Genomic DNA, 24,787 nt, shown 5'->3' with positions numbered 1-24,787 from the left:
CTGTTTCTTGGCACAAGATCTTTTACCTTGTTAGTGTATACAAAATTAGTGCTCCAATAAGCTTTTAGACATGGTAGCTAAACTAAACAGATCCAAATAATTACACCAAGAAATATTTCCATTTCTTTGTTATCAGTGGGAATCCATCCCTTAACGTGGCCTTTTGGCTTCTGCTTCTTTCTTAACACTTGCTCGGCATAAAGATTGGTTTGGTACACCATATGGTCAATAATCTCATTTGTAATAAATAGTTTGAAAAAGTCGTATGGAGTCTGCTCATATCTATCATAGAATTCAGCTTTTATTCCAATATCAACACTAGAGAAATCAAACGTTCTTAGTGAAGTACCATCAACGGGTGCCCATACTATTTGAGTATCCTGGGTAGTGTTATTTTCTTCATCGACGTCTTCGGATATATTTCGAGCTATCACATCTTCAATAGTTTGATCAATCTGTAACAAAATAACTGCTGTGATCCACAAATTTTTCAGTTGATTTATAATAGCAATGTCGCCAACAAAAAAAAAGACCTGAACTAAGCTTACTCACCATACTGTCGTGTCGTGTTCAGTTGTAAGTTCACTGATACATTCAACTGACGTGGATGGAGCAAGTTTTCTTTCAAGATTGATCGCCTCAGTGGTTTCAAATTTTTTTGCACGTTTTGTAGGAATTTCATCGTCACTACAGGTTGCGTCACTACTATCAGGTACATACTCATCGGATAAATAAACGTCCCCAAACTCACTTATTTTATCATCTTCATCAGATAACAATTCATCCCACAATATTTGCAGCCTACGTTGCTCTTGTTTATAATCACCGCGCACCGTTAGCCATGCTGCTCTCTTGATGTTTCGACTTAGAATGATGAAATGTGCTTAGTCAATGAAATCAGAAACAAACAACCAACTTGTTGACATGCGCAAAGTATGACATCACATTCGCCGTCTCTGTAGGCCGATATTTTCGGAAAGACGGCGAGACATTAATGTGATGTCACGAGAAAAATGATAAAACTGAACTATATGTCAGAAATACATATTGAGCATTCTATTTAACAAAAAATAAAAAAAAAACTCCCGTCCACGGAACTTTTTTTACTTAGTACACCCGCGCTTAACGAGTTAAGTACGGACATATAGAAAAATGCATGAAAATTGAAAACCAAAATGAATAATAAACTGCACACGGACTAATTCAACAGGAAAATACGAAAATTGAGAACCTGAAGGAAAGCAATACTACGATGTATCAGAGAGCTAAGCAAGATATAAATCAGGAGAATAGACTTATGGTTCTTCATATTCAATCAACGTTCATAGACAATCCTTTCAGTCATAATATATTGTTGTTTTTTAGATAGGTATGTTGTCTCTTCAAAACAACGAAAGAAGAGTGAACTCGCAACAGAGTTTGAACGAGCGAGTAGCACCACGGTGGTGTTCGGACTGTCACAGGCTGAAACAGGAGAAAATGAGACGCAGACGACGCGAGAGAAATGGCAGCCTCGCTAAGGCAGGGAGTTGAAAGTCTTTGGGGGTTCGTGTGGGTGTGGCTTTCCCGATGAATGTGTGGGAGAAAGAATGGGAATCGGGTGAGAACAGGGCATTAGGAGAGAAGTTTTGCCTTAACCAGCCCTTCCATCCTGATACCTGGAGTGAGAGAGGAGAGGTTTTTAGTTGGACGCTGACCGTCTCGGACGTGTCAAAGGTCTAGTTTCCTCGGGAATCTCACCCTAGCATAACTTCACTAGGGTATTAGTATCCCAACTCTACTTGAGTAAGTCACAGGTGTCTATGCATATTTTCATTCTTCTCTTTTAAGATGTAAAAAAAGATAGGTATGTTAAGAATTATTGCATGCAATTGGAGACAAATATGACTGTTCGGTCTCATTATAATTTACTTCACATTATTTTTCGATTTTATTTTATTTATATTCATAGTTGTAATTTTTAAAGTTTTGGGTAAATTTTAGTTTCCAGAAATCTATTAAAAGATTAAAATATTTATTAGTTTTACATATTTCTGGCGAAAATTTGTATAATTCCTCCCTTTAAAAAGTATGTACCCGGCAAATCCGTCGGCTATTGTTGTCGCATCCGCTGCGTCTGTAGATGGTTCTGATAAGGACGATATGCATGATTTTGTAATTTACGTTTTTACCCCAAGGTAAAATTATATAGTTCTTAGCAACACCTCCCTTCTACTAGGGGTTTCTGTTAGGCATTTTGTAATGTATTTTTGGTAGTATCGAACGAAACTCAGTTCTGGAAATATGTATAGTAAGCAATAAATAGTTCTATGAAAATGGTCGTCATTATTATTTTAATTTAATAAAATAATATTTTATAGCAAATATATCTCACGGTAAACTGATCGTTAAATGTGCACTTGTTGTGAAATTAAATGAGTTTATTACACTTTGAATTAAAAAACAAAATTAGTGTTTTTTTTACGCAGCATGGTGTATATGGTTTATAAAATATATCGAGACAGATATCATATTATGATATACCGTAAAACCCATAACTAAAATTTTTTTACTTTCGTACATTCAAAATCTTTAAATTTACTGCGATAAATAAAATTTTAACTTTCCCGCTCTGTATCTTCTTTATTATAAATATTTTATCGACGTCAGTTGCGTCGGATCGGAATATTGCGATGAAAACGATGTTGTATTTCAGTTTGATATATTACTTACCAACCACCCTGTATATACTTCGTTTAAATAAAAACAACTATATAACATAATTTCCCTTAAAATTTACTAGTCAATTTATAAGCCAGTCTATAATGTGACTGTTAGTTTATAATATACCAACACATATATGTGAGATAGGTCGCTACTGATAACAAAAATAATGTACATCCATGAAATTATCAGAACTACCACCTACTTATTATTAAAATCTACATTTTTAAAACTATTTTTATCATTATTATTGTTTTAAAAGACCTAGAAGAAAGAAGGTCATGAACATTATTTGGTTATTGTTTTTTGCTATTTACCACGACACAAATGGGGGTATTTTGTATCCAAGACTTTCTAAAACCAGAGATTTATTGTCTCTAGACGGCATTTGGAGGTTTTCTCTTGTGACAAATGGAAGTGTAGATTCTTCTGGTGGATTATCGGTGAGTAAAAAATTTTGATATCTCGAAATGACTATTTTTAAAGTACTTGCAGAGAAGTTAAAAATTTCTAATTTAAAATGGAATATATTTAAAATTATTTTTTTAAAAGATTGAAATTATCCAAACAGATTAAAATTTCAGAAAGTTTTCGGTCTTATCACACCATCATCAGTGAAAACGTAGTTAGAAATTGAAACCAATCTTAGATGGCAACTCTTAGTTGGCAGGTATCTTCCTCAGGGCGTAGATGTAGTCCTTGTTTCGAGTACCTAGGGTTTAGTATTGTTTCCTAAATATGAAATCTTTTAACATCAACCTCGAGTTGCATTAATTTTAAATTTTAATACATAGAATATGTAATGTTATTACACCTTATTAATTGGTTGTTGATGTCCAGCTGTCATATCATCTCTTCAGGGATCATCCTATTGGTCATTTTGTATTGGGTTTACGTGTTTTGCCCATTTCGTTATTCTTCCTGTGTGCATTCGGTTGACATTATCTCTGCATTTTGTGTCTATTTTATCATATCCTGAACTCTCAGCAATCCAAGTTCTCTGACCTTTGCTAGGTGTTTTTTTATCGACGTTTTTCTGCTTCATGATTTGTATTACGTCTTTCACTTGGACTCTGTCAAACGCTTTTGTGAGATCCACAAGGCAAAGAAATAGGTGTTTGTTAAACTCTATGGAATTCTCTCCTTGTTGCCGTGTTATAAAGATCGCGTTGGTTGCCGATCTATCGGTCCTGAATTCTTGTTGTTATTATTCTTCCTTTCTATTTAAAATAAAGTTTTTTTCTTTATAAGTTTTGTGTATCCTATATAAAGGGTGATTCATTTAGAGGTACTTTTTTCAACAAGAAAAAACAATCAAAAAAATTAATTTTATTTGAAAATATTTATTATCATACAAAAGAACAATTCTTTACAATTACTTCTTAAAGATAATTTCTTTTAAATGTTGGCCAAGGCTACGATTAAGTTGGTTCATTCTGAAGTTCCAATTCTCGATGACTCGTTTCAGCATTTCGATTGATATTTCACCAATGACTAGAGTAATATTGGTCTCCAATGCCTCAATCTTATCTGTGGTATCTGGTTTATTCATGTAGACTTTGGACTTTAGGTAGCCCCAAAAGAAAGAGTCTAGAGGTGAGATGTCACTGGATCTAGGCGGCCAGTTCACTATTACAAAGCGTGAAATAATAATTTGTTCACCGAATTGTTCTCGCTGTAAAGCCATGCTTTCACGGGCTGTATGGCAAGTGGCGCCATCTTGTTGAAACTAAATGTCGCTGAGACCACGAGCTTTAATTTCAGGTACCAACTAGTCCGTTATCATGGCACGATAACGGTCTCCATTCACAGTAACATTCTGGCCGGCCTTTGTTTTAAAGAATTATGGACCAACGATTCTACCAAACAGTTGTTTTTTCAGGGTGTAGTGGCAACTCTTGAACTTCTTTCGGTTGTTCATCACCCCAAATACGGGCATTTTGTTTATTAACGTACCCATTAAGCCAAAAATGGACCTCATTTAAAAACAAAAATTTTCTCAAAAACAGTGGATCAATCGATCAAACAATCGATTGAAACGGTGACGACTCGGAAGGTCGGTCGGCTTCAGCTGTTGCACTAATTGAATTTTGTCTGCTTTTAAACCAAGATCCTTACGTAAAATACGCCTAGTTATTGCATATGACAAGCCAGACTATTGAGAACGGCGACGAATCGATTCTTCATTATTTTCGAGTACACTATCCGTTACCGCCGCTATATTTTCTTCAGTACGTGCTGAATGTGGTCTATTTGGCCGCGTGTTATCCAAAAATAAAAACTGGGTTTCAAACTTATTAATGGTAAAGCGAATTGTACGTTCGGTAGGTCGATTATATGGACCACAAATTGCTATATGCGCACGAAACACATTCCTCACAGAACTCCCATTTTCAAAATACAACTTAATAATTTCTATACGCTGTGCTGGGCTGTGTTTTCATCATGAAATGTCAAACAATACTGAACAAAAGCGAAATGTCAGTTTGACAGTATTCATGCACGATCTCCAATCAAATCCCCATTTAAAAAAGTACCTCTAAATGAATCACCCTATATTAACCTAATACTACAAGTTTTTGAAACAACTGCAGATAAATCTGATAATACAATTAAACGATTTTGTAAAAATCTACAAAAATTAATACAATGCACGCCTACAATTCTGTCAAGAATAAAACTGTGAATACATGGTTCATATTTATATCCTACAGATTGGGTACATAGAAATCACCCTAAAACATAAATGAAAACTGTATTAAAAACCGAGTAGGCCATACATCATAGATCTGATTTAAAAACTTACTACTACTATACAGATCGTAACAACTTACCCCCGCGTCGGTGTTCCCTTTGATCACAACTAACTTTGAGCGTTCTATGAAAGAGGTACAGAAAAAGGAAGAAAAAAACAGGAGATGGAAGATCGTTATCGTGCCATGATAACGGACTATTTGGTACCTGAAATTAAAGCTCGTGGTCTCGGCGACATTTGGTTCCAACAAGATGGCGCCACTTGCCATACAGCCCGTGAAAGCATGGCTTTACTGCGAGAACGATTCGCTAAACAAATTATTTCACGCTTTGACACAAAATGCAGAGATAATGTCGATCGAATGCACACAGGAAGAATAACGAAATGAGGAAAACGCATATACCCAATACAAAATGACCACTAGGAAGATCCCTGAACAGGTGATATGACAGCTGGACATCACTAACCATTTAATAAGGTGTAATAACAGTACATATTCTATGTATTAAAATTTAAAATTAATGCAACTCAAGGTCGATATTAAAAGTACTGAACACTACTCGAAACAGGGACTACATCTACGCTTTGAGGAAGGTACCTGCCAACTAAGAGTTGCCAGCTAAGATTGGTTTCAATTGCTAACTACGTTAGACCGAAAACTTTCTGAAATTTTAATCTGTTTGGATAATTTCAATCTTTTAAAAAATAATTTTAAATATATTTCATTTTATGTTTATTTTTATATTTTCTTATCCATTTTATTTATTATATCTCTTACATATTGTCATATTACTTTAACTGCAGAATCTGCCTGGAGACAAAGATCTACATTTAATGCCAGTTCCTTCCAGCTTCAATGATATTCCTACCACGACAACAGCACGAGATCATTACGGGCCTGTATACTATGAGAGAATATTCGAGATTCCTAGCAGCTGGAAAGGAAAAAGAATTTGGCTGAGATTTGGATCTGTTTGTTATTCAGCGCAAGTTGTAAGTAAATCTATGTCAAACTTAAAGGAAATTTTTATTCAATAATATATTATATATATATATATATATATATATATATATATATATATATATATATATATATATATATATATATATATATTAATGTGATATTAAAAGTCATCAGACGTGCGCCAAGCAATTAATTAGCTAATTAATTAATTAATTAAACTTATTTAAATGATGCAATTATGATTTTATCACACTATTTAATTCTTTTATCTCAGGGTTATATTCGTGCTTCAATATCTATGCTTTACATATGATAGGTGAGGTCTGAGGGATACCGGAATAATAAACATATATATGATACAAAATTATATATTGAAATAAAATTTACACTCAAATATCTTAAACAAAAAATATCTCATATAAGGATTATCAAAATTTTGTTCTACGTACGTGAACCTTTAAAAATTAATGTTATATACTATATAAATGAAAATTTCAAATCAAAATTGTTGTTCTATATCTCCTGATAAATATTTCTATCTTTCCTGAAGCAATAAAAAAAAACTTTGTTGATAACGAAAAAACTGACGAATGGTGAAAAAAAACTATCTCTCTGAAGATGAGTTGTCCAAATCTTTGTTCCTGGTAGCCTACACTATCTATTCTTCGCAGTTCCCTAGGTAATCCGCAATCTTACAACAAATTATTGCGAGTCTCTCGCCTTCAATGATCTCCTTCAGATGCACGTATCGTTCAAAAGACGCTAGCCTCTTCTCCTCTCGATAAACTGAATCTCTCGTTCCGGCCTGAACAGTGACTCTTGGAATATATAAGTTTAGAAAAGTATGACTTACAACATTTTACTGGATCAGCTTCCGTCAAGATATACTTAGTCCACGAAAACTCACAAACATTCACTTCTAATGCTTACTATCACTTGGGAACCGCCAAAGAAACACGACTGTTCGCCTTGCACCCTTGGAAAACAACTGAGTATCTTTTCTCCCTCAAAAATCTAGCTAAACTCTCATCCGTACATAGCTATCCCACCTTTTTTTTATCTCTTCCAATCACAGTTCGTCATACGTATCCCCATAAACCATTTAGATAACAAACAAACAATTTTACCTACAATTATAAATTTCCTAAATACTATTAACATGCTAATTGGTTCTACAAATTCTTAAAAACTAACAGAGAATTATACATTTTAAATATTTCGATTCTATTGTCTTATTCACCGTATCCGCGTACAAGTCTATTTGGAAAATCCACTCTCCCATTGTTCCATTTCACTTAAGCTCCCTCACGTCACTCGAATATATTTTACAAAGAAAATAATTTATGCATATCTTAAATTTTGTTTACTACAGGTAATCCAAAGATAATGGACTTTCATTTCTTTGAAATATCTTTTATAGTTTATCTGTTGAAATATATTAAGAGCAAACCAATATTATTTTTAATTTTACATAGCATAACAATATATATATATATATATATATATATATATATATATATATATATATATATATATTGTTATGGATCAGTTTATCAATCAGAAATAGAGTAAAGAGTTTTTTTATTATTTTAATATACCGCGGGCATATAAGTTAAAATACAACCCTGTACTTATTTGTAATAGTTAAAATAAGAGAAGACATTTTTCCGTGACGGTACCCGGACGAGTTTTTTCCTTGAAAGACTGAGTGAATAGTGAAAGGAAAATGGAACCTCGTATAATTATAGATTTAAGAATAAACTTGTAATTGTATTTTGCGGTGGGCATTTTTCGAAAGTAAATAAGAATTAGATTTAGATATGAGATAACAAGAATTTGGAATTTTATTTCTGTTGAAAAAGGCAAAATTGTTAATGGTTTCTGAAAAGTAATTTGAGTGAAAGTAGTTTATTTGTTTTAAATATTATGTTGGAAATTTTCTAAATCGAAAATTAGTGGGAAAGATGAATGCTTATGATTGGTTAAAAAGGAATGATGGGGAATGAGAGAGTGGAGAAGGTTGTCTTGGGAGATTTAAAAGATTATTATGTTACCGGCAGACCAGAAGAGAAGACGTGTTTTTCGTGTAGTCAATCTGAGTACCAGTGTTTTCGTGTGTTAGTGAAAAAGGTAGAAGCTGAGAGCAGATCAAAATCGAGAAGATTGATACCTCTTTTGAGTCTGCATAGTCCACGAGATATAATTGAGAAAGAAAGGGGAATTTGTGAATAAAGAGTACCGGTCAAAAGAGGCTTGGGCTTGTGTTTTCGGAGGAGTAGTTTGCTGGTATGCGGTTTGGATCGATGCTGAGAACGGGAAAGATTTGATGGTGGCCGGAAATAATCAATCAAGGAAGGAACTGTGGTTTAATCGAGAGGAGACATCATTGGTATAAAAAAAATAAAGGTCAGTCAAATAATTTGAATGAAAGAAAACTTCTAAGATATTCTAAAGATAAAATCAAATATAAATATACGAACTAAGATTCCAAGTTTCAAAGAGTTATTTTTTTGTGAATAAATTATATTTTATATGGTAAATTTTTTTAGTAGATATTATTATAAAACAGATCAATAGATAGTTTGTTAATTATAATTAAATTTAGAGTATAGGAGTTTGTTGGGAAAGATAATTGCCCACAAAAAGTTATTTATTAACATTCACCGTATTGCTTATTGAAAATAAATAATAATTTGTGTGCATATTTATGTTGTTTTAATGTTAGTTCCGTTTCCTGTTCTATCCCGATTATGAGCAACTAGGAGATACTGAACCCATTAGAAGAGATATATAAAGTAAACTGATTAAAGTAAAATTAAAAAGGCACCCTGAGAATTTTTAATAGTAATTGAATTGTATGACTCTGCATAAATTAGTGAATTAATTAATTAAATAATTGGATTAATTAAATTAGTGTTAATCAATAATAAAACATCATAAAGCAGATCACAACAATATATATATATATATATATATATATATATATATATATATATATATATATATATATATATTAACCTTATTAGTATTATTATTAAAAAAAATATTACTAAAGTCACCTGGTTTCCTGGTTAAACCTTGAATTTGAGTATACCCAGCATTCGACTTTCTCTCTTAAATTTTCATCAGGCCTTCTACACAAAGAGTTTTTAATAAACTCTGTGTTGTTCATTAGGAATGTAGTCTAAGTGGATCGAGCAAGAGATAAAAGTTTTAGGTGAGGGGTAAATATTGTCTTTATTTCCTTTGATTTGAGAATTTTTGTCGATTTTATCAGTGACACCTTTGGTACAGGGAAGAAAAGTTATAAGTGTGCGATTTTATGGATTGGGAGTGAACGGAAAATTGATTGCTGTGGATGCTCCTATAGATATGATTTTCAGATATTATATTCAGGCTGGTCACGGTTATACATAAGCTAAACCAATCGAATCTAACATAATATCTATAAACATACCATTTCTGTTTACAATTCCGAAGTTTTTGCCCTAGGCCAACATCATCTCAAGATTGCTCACAAAATTGATTGTGATTATTCCAGAACTATAACCCCATCTGTTTTTATAAACCAAGAATTATCCGATAAGTCATAGAGATCTACAAACGCATAAATTGTCTTAATAAAAGAGATTAAGGCCACCCAGTAGTCTTAAACATGGAGACCTCTCGGGTCTATTGGAAACGCTCTATTTGGGTGGGCAAAAGCAACCACCCTAACGTTTATTTCCTTTAGTATTTCCTTAAAAAGTTCTTCCCATCTGGCAACTGTCTCGTCAACATCTCTTTATTTTATTTTATGAAAAATGTTTTATTCTGCGTTTATTTGCTATTAGTTCTTATTTCTGGGAAGAAATTTGTCTGCCTTCTTGTCTATAAATGGCGATTATTTTCAATATTTTGTCTTCCAGGAAAAAACTTTTTCTTGTTCTAATTTTTCGTATCCTTTTCAATAATGTTTATATTGCTCATATTAAATTAAATAAATTGTGACTGCTTTAAAGCAAATAAGATACAACACATATTGTTTTTTCAGTATTTAAACGATGAAGAAATTCTTTCCCACGAAATCGGACATCTTCCATTTCAAACAGAAGTGACCCAATATGTAGAGGACGACCAAGAAAATAATATGCGTGTTATCGTGGATACGACCCTTACGAATACCACCATACCACAAGGATCTGCCACTGTTTTACCAGGGTTTGTATATTTCTTTTAGATTTATATCTTTATGTTTTTCCTTTCCTTCTGAATTTTGAAGTAACTGTTTTTAGAATTTCTGGCTGTTTTTTACTGATTGTGTTACTTCAAACTTTAATAAATCACATCTTTATAATTAAATAGGGGAAATACGTTCAAAATGATATGCCTTTTTGTTCTTCTATTTATATAGACATGACTCTGTCTGTTTTTCAATGTGCCTCCAGTAAGTTGTCATTCCATCGTTTTCGTGGTCTTCACACATGCTAACCTAAGCTATTTACCCTAACTCTTTTATGTCCTTGTCACCTGGCTGTCGTGTGATCTTTTGTTACCAACATAAAGAATATGAATGTCGCTTACACATATGTTTAGTCCCTTACATAATTCCTTCACTTAACTTTGTATTATATAGTCGCTTAACCCTGATATATTTCCGGATTATATGGACGAGCTCGCTGAAAGCACAAACATATCGATGGAAGACACTCCAATAAACAGTTTCATCAGCTTGCAACAGTAATGAGCTCTGTCGAGTCTGAAAATATGTTGACTCAGCCTTTACAACAAACAGATGATTTAGTTCTTGTGGCAAATACGTCTCAGGTCATCGTGGCTACTGCTTAATGTCTCGTTCAGCCATGGTCCCATGATACGATATGTGAAGAAAATAATGCAGTCGAAATAAGAACACTTACCCACCCACAACCTGAAAATGCATCTCAGGTGTAAATAACAAACACCGATCTAGAAGTTATTTTAACTGCTGTTGCTACCAATGAATGTCCATCGTCTTTTTCTCTTGCTGTTCTCATTAAGCAACATTTTCCGGTGCCAAAAGGATATTTTATTAGTGGCCAAGGGAAACGTAAACCAAAAATTCGAAAGAGCTTGTTGGTGTTGACTTGTACTTCTAATATATTGAAAATAAAATCTAAAAATGAGCCAGAGGCTTCCCAATAAAAAAAAACTCGAAGCCACCAAAAAATTATGTGAAGAAAATTATAAAGAAGAAGATTTCCTTAATATTTCTTATGATGATGAACAGTAAATGTAAGCACAAGACTGTGCTTTTATTACTGTATCCATCCTATTTAAGATCTAAGCCTGGATATGACTGGTTCCGGTGCTTACAGTGTTCGATTTAGACTAACGCTTCTTGTGCTGATTTTCCAAGAAGAACTAAGAGTTCTATTTGCAAATTATGCCAATAATTTTATAGCTATTATATGTATATAATTTTATTCATTAGCATTATGCCATTTTGTCAAAAGCATATTAACAAAATGGATTATGATTGATCTCTGTTAAATATTTCTGTTCTACAGATTTTTTGCTAAACATGTTTATTAGTTACTAGGGACAAAGGTTACATTTAAGGACCAAAGATTATTGATGTAAGTTATGGATGTGCTGTGCAGTACCAATGTAACTATCAATAAAAAGTTATGATACAAAAAAAACTATATGCCATTTTGTTTACATTCCCCCTTATTAAAAATATCTCTTAATATTTAGCAATGGAAGAGTTATCCAGTCTGTTCCCTTTGATTTCTTCAATTACGGTGGAATCGATAGACCAGTTATTCTATACACAACACCTTTAATTTACATAGATGACATAACTATTACTACTAGCGTTAAAGGTACAACTGGTAAGTCTTTTAAATCAAAAAATTAGTAGCACTAAAAATTCATCATTGTTTAAATAATCTAATAAAATGTAATAGTTTTCCATATTGTGTGCATGAGTACCTAACGTTAAACATTTCATAGGTGGAAATAAACCATACGATTGCTTTTTCTGTTTTATTTATTTATTTGATCATTTTGTAAGCGAAAGCGATTTTATCTTATCTGTAAATCATTTTAAATTTAAACTTTTCCTTTCATTGCTGGTTTGTTTGTCTTGAAAGCAGAGAGGCTTACGACCAAAGATAAATTACACAGGCCAACTTCTTTTAGATACCTTTTTGTGGTAGGGTTCCAAAAAAAACTTAAAACTAAAGACGCATTCATAGACCCAACAGCGGCTTATGTTACAGTTTGGAAGTAAAGTAAAATATACAAGCTTCTCCTAGTGGTGATGGGACATCAGTATACCAAAAAAAAACTGAAGAATAGCCTGCCTTAGAGTTCTATCCTAGAACCTCTGTTCTTTACTCTTTATAGCGATACTGGTTCCTGGCCTAGTTACTTATGCGATACTTATGTCGCTGGTAAGGATACCAATCGACAAAGTTTGGTTTCTCCGATGACTGGACATAGACATAGTCGGAAAATACTTCCGAAAATGAAGATTCTAACCAAACGTCACGAAAAATCAGTGATTTTTGACAAAAATAGCGGAAAAATTGAAATCAAGCAATATCATCCCAAATGCTATGTACAACATAGAAAGCATCGGCATCTACCCTACGATCATCTGTCTTAAGCCATATTTTCTCTACCGCGGAGTACTACTCTGCAGTCTGGCTTACGTACCGACGTCTACAATAAATAGATACCCAATTGAAGACCACAATGAGAATATTTGCTGCAGTTGTCAAATCCCTCCCAAAAAAATCAGTAAAAAAAAGATGATTGACTTAGGTAAACTACCAATCCATCAAGACGTAGATACTGCTATCTATAGCCGACTTTAAAACCAGCAAAGACCGCTACGTAAGAGCGGTTTTTGCTTCACCTAAAAATCAACAGGGTTTGATCTAGCATGAAATACATAGCCTATCCTAAACATAATTAGAACCCAACATGCCAGATGTGACTACATGATGCACAAATTGGGTAACAACCATCCCCACTATTTGACTGCGGACAACTAGGTACATACGATTAGACACATCACAAAATTGTACCCTAAAAGATTAAAATGTTATAGAATGGATGGAAGATCAATATAAAAATCCTCGGCCATCAATTGTATAACACACTTGGGCGCAGATAGTGAAAATGATAATCTACTAGTATTAAACATCCTGCTTTATTTTAAAATCCTTAAAAGGAGATCCCTACAAAAAATCATGTCCCTTAACTTCCCAAACATCAATGAATTCCAACAAGACAAGAAAACTATTCTTTAGATCAGTAGGTCAAGAGGATCTTAAAAACACTTAAATCTATCTTAAATACAACATAATCGAAAATGCAAAAGACTTCGACACTGGCTTTTACAAACTATAAACCATGAATATCTGATGACACTTGAACTGTGATTTAAAGCAGAAAATAGCATAAAACTAGATTTGCAACAAACGATGGATACAGAGCGTTATCGAAAGAAATATGAAGGCAATGCCGCAAAGACAAAGTGGATTACGTCTACCAAACATTCAGAAGAATAGAAGAACGTAGTTGTCGGAATAAACCAAGAGATTTATTTCAAAAGATCACACTCCTTCCTAGATAGCTTCAACCTCAAATGTGGTCTATGATGGATAAGGAACCCAATCTAAAGACCGATACTGATGAAATATTGAAAACGTGGCAAACCTGGTGATACTTATTAAAGATCTGTACCAGTCCAATATGTCAACAGTACGACTAGATCAGAGGTTCTCAAGTGAATCCAGAACAAAGCAGGGGGATTAGACAAGGTTGCGTTTTGTCAACTTATTTAATATTGGCATTAATTATGACAACTGTAAAGCAGAAGTTCAGAGACGCATTGGTATGTCACAAAATGCAATGAGTGACCTAACTAGAGTTTGGAAAGACATATCTATCTCAAGATCAAGAGAAAAAATCAAGATGAAATTGGTGAATGCACTTGTATTCTCAATATTCCTATATGGGGCAGAAACTTGCACTCTTCGCGCATAAGAACGTCAAAAAATTGATGCCTTTGAGATGTGGTGTTGGAGAAGAATGCTGCGCATACCTTGGACAGCTAATCCGACAAACGTTTTCATTTTCAATGAACTTGACATTCAAAAAGGCTCTCCACAACCTGTTTACATCGAATTCTACAGTTCTTTGGTCACGTGGTTCATAAAGGTAACGATAATTTAGAGAGATTAATTGTTTCTGGAAAAGTTTTGGGAAGAAGACCAAGAGGACGGTCACCAACCAGATGGTCTGATCAAACGCAGAATTCAGCGGGCCATTTATTCTGCAAAATCTTTCTTTTCTCCAGAATTCTTTAGAGGAGCTAAAGACAGAGGCTAATGGAGAAAGTTTGTTAGGAGTATTTACAGAAATACCTCAATAATGCGAAAACGACAAGAGAGAGGGAGAGAGAGAGAGAAAATATGTGTAATATGTGTATACTGCTTCATAAAATATATTTATAATGTGTTAAAAGTCATATATTATGCTACAATAAACAAACTGAATAAATGTTTTTAAAACGTTTTTGCTTTATTCCAAGCTTTCCTGCATATTTGCTTTTTTCTGCCTTGTTTGAAAGTACTTGTATACCCGTTGCTTTTTATTGCGTTTCTTAATTTATCCTTAAATAATAAAGAATTCATCTCGTATTTTATGATTTTTTCAAAAGAATCTTTCTTTGTATTTCTCTTGTAGGTATTGTTCAATACACAGTGGATTTAGGAGGAACAAAAAATAAAGTAGAGACAAGGGTTACAGTTTTAGATAAAGACAAAAAAGCTCTTATTTCCAGTGATTCTCTCAGTGGACAAATAGAAATAACTGATGCGAATTTATGGTGGCCTTTTCTTATGCACAATGATCCCGGTTATTTATATAGTTTAAAGGTAAAATATAAAATTATTTACTTTTGTGTCTTTCTTGATAATTGCATACAGAGCAAATACCTTCAAGTAACAGAACTACTTCCGAAACCAAATCATATTTTCTCTTATTTTCTTAATTTTAATTTTTACATTAAAATAAGAGGACAGAGGAGATATGAGGACTTACGTCTCGGTTTTATTCCTCCATAGATCCGGTTAGGGTACGGATATTCCGGTTAGGGTACGAGCGGTCACGCTTGAAAGACCGAAATATGTAAAAGAGCTTCTTTTAGTTATCTTAGTTGCATAAAACAAACTAGATAAATGTAGTCCTCTTCTCCTTGTTTGTACATATACTACGATAAAATCAATTTCTGTAGGAGTATACGGCATAGAAAATAGCAAGTATCAGCATCAAGGGAATCGTTTTATGACGAATTACAACAAGTAGTAGATCAATCCAGAGGAAAGGGGGATTATTGGGAGATTTTACCGCTCGAATAGGCAACCCAGCAATACCCGGAATGGTGAAGACAAAATGCGAAGAAAGGAAGAAAGCGTTTTTACGATACAGAACACAACAAACTCAACAGGTATACAATCACTGTAGACGAATCAGAAATGAAATAAATACTTTAGTCAGACAAATAAAAAGGGAAGACTGGAGAGCTTCTCAAAACAGATGGAACACGACTTCTACGGAACACAAAAAGAAATATGAAGAATGATCAACGGACAAAGTAGAGAGATAAAAGAAATAATAAAAATAAAACATTTTAAGAAGGAAATATGGGTAGACTAATCGATTCCTATAAAGATGACGATAATGAACCACCAACAGCAGAAGTGACGACAAACGAAGAAATAAATATTGAGGAGGAAAAGGTAAAGGAAGCAAGAAAATTAAAAAATATAACATCACAGAAGAGAACATATTACCGAATGAACTCCTAAAGTGCAGAGGATCAAATCTGATCAAATAGCTATTAAACCAAAAAATAATAGAACAAAACAGAATACCTATCACACAAATGGAGATCAAGCATCCCAATAGATCTCTTCAAAAAGGAAGACAAATCGGACCCGGAAAATTACAGAGGAATTAATTTATTAAACACAACACTAAAATTAACAACCAAAGTCATAACAAATAAACTGGATGAAATGATAACATATACACTTATTGTACCAAGAGAGATACCTCTAGGAATAATCAAAATGATCCAAAATATTTACCAAAATAACACAATAAAGGTAAAAGTAGACTAGGGGTGAAAATAGAACTGGAAGGTTAGATATTAGAACAAGTAATGGAGTTTAAATATCTAGGTATCACACTATCTACATACGGAAACCTCAAAACAGAAGTGGAAGATCAAGTGAATAGAGCAAATAGAACCGCAGGTTGCCTAAATGAAATAATATGAAGAAATGAAAATATCGGTAAAGAAATTAAACGCAGAATTTACAAAACAGTCATCAGACCAATAATGACATACGATTCAGAAACACGACCTGACACAGAGGCAAAAATAATGTTAGAAATAGCAGAGATGAAAACTCTTAGAAAAATTGATGGTAAGACATTAAGGGACAGTCTGCGACGTATTTGCAAGCTGGAGAACATGAAGGACTGAATAAAAAATAGAAGAGTAGAATGGAATGACCATATAAACCAAATGACAACAAATATAGTAGTAAAGACAGCGAGAGGCGATTCCCCATTAAGAAGACGATTAGGAAGCCCACGAAAACGATGGAACAACTTACTGGAGGTGCATTGAAAACAGACTATATAAAAAGAAGAAGGAGAAGAAGAAGAAAATCAATTTCTTTATGATATGTTATATTGTTTTTTAGGTTGACCTCTACGATGGAAAGCAACTACTAGACACTTACACTCAGTCCTTTGGTATAAGAGAATTGGCATGGAACAGCACATCGTTCACCATAAATGGCCAACCAATATACTTTAGAGGATTTGGACGTCACGAAGATTCAGATATCCGAGGTAAAGGTCTAGATCTTCCGTTAATATTAAGAGATCACAATTTGATTAGATGGATCGGTGCTAATTCCTACAGAACATCCCACTACCCTTACGCAGAAGAGATTATGGATCTGGCTGACAGTCTTGGGATAATGATAGTCGACGAGGTTCCTGCAGTTGCTCTATCGTAAGACCTGGTTTTTGTGTTTTATTAGACTTTAAGTTTAAGAATAGAAATAGATATTTTTTAAATATTCGGTAGTACATATTATTATATCATAATGTATATAAATTTATTTATTTCTAGTTAAATTTTGTCTTTGTTTTGAAGGAGAGGAGAAATAAGTTTGAATCAAATATACTATATCCTTAGAAAAGTCAAAAAATTAATACAGAAAACAAAGGAGAGGAAAAAGTAAATGACCATTGCAAATGTAACGGAAACGAATGCAAAAAAAATAATTAAGTAACTATAACGAGTGATAATACAGATGACCACTTGGAACGTGAGTGCAACATACTCAGATATGGCCATCAAAAAGATATCATCATCATCCAGCCTTCTGCATCCAAAACTGAACATAGGCCTCCCCTAATTTCTTCTAGTTCGGTCGGCCTAGAGCTTCCTGCAACCAATTCCCAACGATTCTTTTGACGTCGTCTGTCTATCGTGTAAGTCGTCTATCTTTGCTTCTTCTATCTGCGCGTTCCCTATACACTATAATTTTTTCGGTCCACCGGTCTTCATTCATTCTAGCCACATAGACTGCCAAGTTCCATTTCAACCATGCTATGTGCTCTATGACATCTATGACGCCTGTCCTTCTTCATATTTCTCGTTTCAAACACTGTCTCTGAGAATCAGTCCATGTAGCGAGCGTTCTAGTCTTCTTTGGGCTACTCTGAGTTTGGTTACTATGCCCTGTGTTAAGAAAAGTGTTTCGGTGCCTTAAGTCATGACTGGAAGCACACATTGGTCGAACGCCTTGTTTTTCAAATAGCTTGACATGTTGCTCATAAAGATGTCTGATAGAGCTCCATATGCGGCCCATTCTAAAGTGATTCTTCTTTGTAGTTCAGCAGTTTGGTTGTACCTACTAATTTGGATTTCATGACCTAAGTATTTATATTTATAAACTAATCCTGATTCTAGTCTAATCCTAACAATTCGTTTCAGTCAGCTTTTGGATTTTCGCTTGGTAGCAGATTTGTAATATATTTTGTCTTTCCAAAATTTATGTTCAAACCAACTTTAGTACAGGCGGCATCTAACTTAGTAAGCATTGTTTCACTCTCTTTTAAGTTATCTATTATCAGAACAATGTCGCCCGCATATACATAAAAAATGCCAGTAGGAAGAATACCAAATATGGTCTTACGTAATAGGCCCATAGGAAGTTGTAGGAAAGGAAAACCAAGGATAGAAACAATAAGATGGATAGATGGAAAAGGTTAAGAGCTTAAAGGAAGTAGGTGATTTGGACTGGAGAAAATAAGCAGAAGATAGAAGGATGAAAAAAAAAACGCCAAGAACTGTAGTGAAAAATAACATAAAGTATTTTAAAAGTAACTTTTTGAATTTACCTACAAGGCCTACTATGCACTGTAAATAAAATGCAATTAATCCTGGATGTTTATGGATACTATCAAGTATAGCAGAAGCCATATGTATTTGAAAAATAGCTTTATCTTACAGGAACAAATTTTTTCAATTCATTTTATAGACGATGCTAAAATGTATGTGATTAAAAAATTAAAAATAAAGTTTATGACTTAAAAAAATTTCGTTTGTTTAATTCGTTCGTGCTCGAGTCGATAATTTTTCATTTATTCTAGCCCTACTCTTAAAAAGTTGACCTATGTTTGATTTGATGTAGCATCTGTTATAGACTGATTCATGAAGTAAACTACTATTTTTTTGGCATGCCTCTAGTACGTTATTTTAACTAAATATTTTTTTAATTTGTAAACTTTTCAGTAATTTTAATGATGGGTTATTGGGCAACCACCTTAAAGCACTAACAGAAATGTATAATAGGGACAAAAATCGTCCCAGTGTAGTCATATGGTCCATAGCCAATGAACCCAGTTCTCAAGAAGCTAGTTCTAAGGATTATTTCAGGTATGTTTTAAACAACATTAAGTAGTAGGTCACATCGTTGGTAACTTCATAGTTAATGGCAATTTGATGCTTTTTAGACAAGTCGCCAATCACATGAGATCTCTTGATAACACCAGACCTCTCACCATTGCTCATGCACAACAGCCTGATGTTGATCATACTGTGAGTAAAAGTTTTATATACTTTTATTTTTATAATCAATTTTGAAATATAACAGAGCTTTAACCGTCATTATCAGCCTTCACGGGTTAGACATTCTAGACTGATCACTGGAGTGTTTCTCCAGATAATCTGTGTTCGTGTTTTTAAATTTGGTGTTCCATACTTAAAGCCCTACCTTCTTATAATTTTTTTTTAAATCTCTTTTATGTACATTGTCTCTAATTGTATTGCATTCTGCATTACTATTTTTCATTTGTTTTTATTTGAGTAACCAGATTGGTTTCAGCTGAATTTTGGTATATATTTGTTTCTTCTCCCATGAAAACATGAATAAATTCAACGATATTTGCTTTCTTATTTCCGATTATTTTACTTTTAACTCTCTTGTCAAAGATATTTTGCGGTTATTGAAAGTGGCAAAATGTCTTAGAGATGGCAAAATGCGACTCTTATTTAGAGAGTCATATTCTTTTTGGTGTGTTTTGTAGAAAAAGTCGGTTTCGTCATATCTGTTTTCGTCTGGTGCATATATTCCAATGACGGTGACGAGACCTCTTTTTGTTTTTTAACATGCATTATACTATATACTAATAACATTTTTTGTTATTCATTTTATGTAGGAACTTATAAAACCCTAAAATGCAGTAAATATACGACTATGTCTTAACAAAAACACTGTGAATTTGAAGTAAATACTTTCAGGGTGAATTTTTGGACATTCTTTGCTTTAATATATATACGGCTTGGTATGAATATCCTGGAGAAGTGGATGCGATCGTCCCAGAAGTTCAAAGAAGAGCTAAAGCGTGGCATACAAAACACAATAAGCCGGTTATGGTGACGGAATACGGAGCCGACACATTAGCAGGACTGCATACGGTAAGTTCTAATAGACCATTTTGTTTTATTTAAGTGCTTAAACATATGTTCAGAAATCATCATATATTTGGTATCCCTGATGTTATTTATGATGTTACTCTTTCCTGATCCAACCATTGCTTTGGTCAGATTTCTCGTTCATTTCTTTCTTGCCTCCCCTTTTTAACTATGTATATCGGAAAGTGGCCCAGTAGGGCCTCCATAGCTGCATTGTTATGCTCCTGCTCATAATCCCTGTGATTCCAAGACAAGTAAGTCTTTGCCCCTTGTTGAGTATCAGGATGGCACTTTTTTTGCTGCCCCTTTGGCCACCATCATACCACTGATGCGTGTGTTGTTCTATTTTCCTTCTATTCCTATAGCATAACATAATTCACTTGAATAAACCTATTTTTAATTTTGAGAAAGTTATTTCTAATACATTCATTGTGGAAGAAAAAAAATCGTTTGTTTCGAAATAATGATTTTGGCATTTACCACATTATTTATTTCAAATCTATGAATCATGAATGCCATCTATCAATTATTATTACGTACGTGCCCAGTATGTGTTTGATGATTTTGCTAGGCCAAAAAGCTAGGACTTTTTGCTAGGACTTTTTTTCAATATTAAATTATTAAAATAGGTTTAAACTTTCTATTTATATGAAGCTGTTATAGAAATATGAAATCATGTAAAAAGTTATGATGACTAAAACTTAAGCTATATCTTCGATTTCTCGACTTAAAATTTTTAATAACTTTTAAACTATAAACTTTTTATATATAACATATGTCGCATTTTAAATGTATTTTTAGCCGTACTTTACTATGGCTTTAATTGTAAATTAAAATAGTCAAATTTGAAAATTTATTTATAAAAAAATTATTTATAAAAATTGGTACCACTTTTGGAGATGGGAAACCTACATATTCGTATTCAGCGAAAAATTTTACATAAGATAGAATAGTTTTCAACTATCTATCCTTCCATGCATACAGGAAGGTACCCAGCGGCCGGACTATAGATAAGAGAACTCGTTAATAAAGAACAAAGTCCTTTCATTACCGTGTATTTCTGTGTGACACGATAACCATGCCAATGGGACACTTTTATGTTCCGTCAGTTCATTAACTTCTTAATTACTATTAATCGATGAATATTTAATTTCCTTATACAAATACTTCGTGTTGTGTTATTCGATGTAGGTCTACAAATATAATAGTCCAATTAATTAACATTTTAGCTGCCAGAATTTGTTTGGAGCGAAGAGTACCAAGTTAAGTTCATGGCACAATATTTCGACGCTTACGACAAACTTAGAGCCGAGGGTTGGTTTATTGGAGAAATGATTTGGAACTTTGCAGATTTTAGTACTCCTTCAAGTAGGTATCTCAACTTTTATATTGATAGCTCTAGATTAAAAAGCTCTCTATCTGGGGCGTTTTTTATCCTTAATTAAAAAGGTATAAATCTTAAATCTATGGAGATAAAAACAAATGGTTCTCCTGATCCTAACTCATATACTCTGCAAAGGTCTTCATCTGTAATAAACTAGGGATGGAACGCAGTGTTTTAAGTTGTTGAAAATTATAGTTATTCCTTAACTCTTTATCGCATCATGTGCCATAAATGGCACAAACCAAACAAAAAAATTGTTTTAATGTTTTAACTCAATTTTTGTCGTAGCCGCATGGCAGCCCATATCTGACACGTACTAATAAGTGTACGCGAGATATGCGGCATAGTCCTGACGGCGAGATGGGCAGCCGTGCGCAATTGCAAGTTCATTCTTGTTGAAATTCTGAACCACGTGAAACAGTGCTCGAAGTTAGAGGTTATTTTTCATAGTAAAAATGTTTTTTACGGCGAGAAAAAATTGAAATTTATTGTATTGTGATATTAGATATCTGCTTAAGTAAGTACTAAAAATTAAGAATGTTGAAAGTCTCTCGAAAACCCCAAAAAGGGTTTGTGCTATATGTGGCATACTATGAAGTTATGGACTCATTGATGGTTTTGGTAGATATGGATCCGAAACTCTTTTATGGTACAACGAATGCAGTTAGAATTCCAAATAGTACTAATAGTGAATAATCAGATCTCTCCGATGAAGACGGCACAAATGAGATGATATTATGTCAAGATAGTGACAATGAGGAGCGTAAAAATTTACCAAGCAATGTTAAGGAAACTCTCATTTCTGCCACATTCTCAGATTCCTCAGACGATAATACCCCTTTGAAAGACTATGATATAAAAGGAAGAAATCTGAGAAGATCATCAAAATGATACAAAATTTACTGGCTCTGAAAATTTTACAATTCTTCGATTTTACAATTAGAAACTTCGGTCCAATTTTTTAAGTTTCTCTTTCCTGATAGTCTTATAGAGCATATAATATAATTTTTTAAGTTTCTCTTTCCTGATAGTCTTATAGAGCATATCACAGACCAACCAAATTTATATTCAGTGCAACAACGTCCAGATAAACCATCTAATATAAAAAAGAATATGAAATAGAACAATTTATAGGAATTAAAATCAAACTCAAACACAACCAATGACATTATTTTTAGCATCCAAGCAATACTTAAACATTTACAAGGTCAAAATAAATATATAAAATTCTTCTGGGTCAAAGCACACGCAGGAACAACAAACAATGAAATTGCAGAACAAATTGCCAAAGAAAGCATAGTAATGGGGGAACAAATAAATTACGAATTAACCACAGACGAACAAATAATCATAGCAAAACAGAGAATGATGAAGAAATGGTCCTATTTCTGGCAAGAGTACAGCTTCACAAATCCAACACGTTACACCAGACTTGAAACCAAATTAAGGAGAAAACCTTGGTACAATGAGTACGATTACAGTCGAAAAAGTATAACTACTATCAGCAGAATGAAGTTTGGTCAAGCATGTTATCCAGCACATTTATTTAAAATAAAAATACTTGAGAGTGATCTTTGAAGCCTGTAATAAAATCGGTGACCTGGACCACATCTTTTTTAATTGTTTAAAATATAGAGCTCAATCTAATGAGCTTTTCAGAAAACTTTTAAAATTAAACATTGAAAGCAAATATAATATACTGCATCTTCTTTCTTTAGACAAAAACGAAATTTACGATTGTTTGCTGTCTTTCGTCAAAACATCGAATATACAAATATAACCACCTTTGTTGATACCTGATATCTTTCCTTAATGCATGTATACCTATCTGTCCGAGGCCTACCTTTTATTGTTTATATAAATGCCCTGATCGGCCCCTGGGCGAGAAGAGTGTAATCAATGTGTAATCCTTGTATTGTATCTGTTTTTAAAAATTTGTGTCTGGCTGTGTGGGTATTTACAATAAAAGCCAGTAATAAAAAAAAAGTAGATGACTTTAAAATGATATTGCCAATATTGTTGAATTGTTTTCCTAGGACGACTTTATTGTAAGATAGCTAATTCGATTACATGAAATCAACTTTAACTTGAGAATGCCCGTCAGAAAAATCATAACATGTTATTCGTCTTTTAAAAGACAACCGCATGCAATGATGACAAAAAAATTCTCCTGATATTGATTTCATAGTAAATTCATAGGAAAAAACCGCATAATACTATCCCGACATGGTAGGTAAGTATTTGGTCTCACATTTTAGTTTACTCTCAATAAATACCAAACTCTGATTTTTTATTTTATGTTATTTAAAAACATAAATGATGTATCCTCGATGTATCCTGTATTTACTTTCAAATAGTGGTAGGTATTTTCTTTTTATTGATTTCCTTCTACTTTTATTTATTTTTATTATTTATATATTTACATAATTTATCTTATATAAATCTATTTATAAACATATTTTTATTTTAAAAATTTATTCATGTTTATTTTTATTTATTATCTCTTTGTATTGAAACGTCAAAAATAAAGTTATTTTAAACATTGTGGCTTATTTCCAATAAAAATAGTAATTACGCTTTATTTTTAACATTAATTTTACATTACATTATTTTACATTTAAAGATAAAAAACCATTAATTAAAGAGCCTATAGTGTTCCTTTTTTGCAGAATACTTCAGAGTAGGTGGTAATAAAAAAGGTATCTTTACGAGACAAAGGCAGCCAAAAAATAGCGCCCATCTTTTAAGACGGCGCTATTGGTATCTCGCTTACCTTCTAGATGGAGCAACTGAATATTCTGCAATTAATAAAACTTTTATTGGGGTTTAATTTACAAAAACTAGTACCTATTATCTAAGATTTACAATAATATTACAAATAAAAATGTTTTATTTTACTTATCCATAAATTGTCTACATCTTAAAATAGGTTATATA

At 33.1% G+C, this 24,787-nt stretch overlaps 1 protein-coding gene across 1 annotated transcript; it reads left to right on the top strand.

The window, feature by feature from the left end:
• The first annotated feature begins 2,799 nt into the window (after positions 1-2,799).
• Positions 2,800-24,787, top strand: LOC140447006 (beta-glucuronidase-like). Its single transcript, XM_072539595.1, has 11 exons — positions 2,800-3,146; positions 6,263-6,451; positions 10,456-10,622; positions 12,141-12,277; positions 15,147-15,337; positions 17,177-17,493; positions 19,285-19,428; positions 19,506-19,590; positions 20,293-20,469; positions 21,696-21,834; positions 24,520-24,787. Exons 1-11 carry the CDS (start codon positions 2,985-2,987, stop codon positions 24,678-24,680), a joined length of 1,869 nt encoding a protein of 622 aa, XP_072395696.1. The 5' UTR covers positions 2,800-2,984; the 3' UTR covers positions 24,681-24,787.

The sequence above is a fragment of the Diabrotica undecimpunctata genome, chromosome 7 (assembly GCF_040954645.1).
Source record: "Diabrotica undecimpunctata isolate CICGRU chromosome 7, icDiaUnde3, whole genome shotgun sequence".
NCBI classification, from domain to species: Eukaryota; Metazoa; Arthropoda; class Insecta; order Coleoptera; family Chrysomelidae; genus Diabrotica; species Diabrotica undecimpunctata.
Note: the sequence above shows the minus strand (reverse complement) of the source record. Positions and strands in the feature narration are given on the sequence as shown.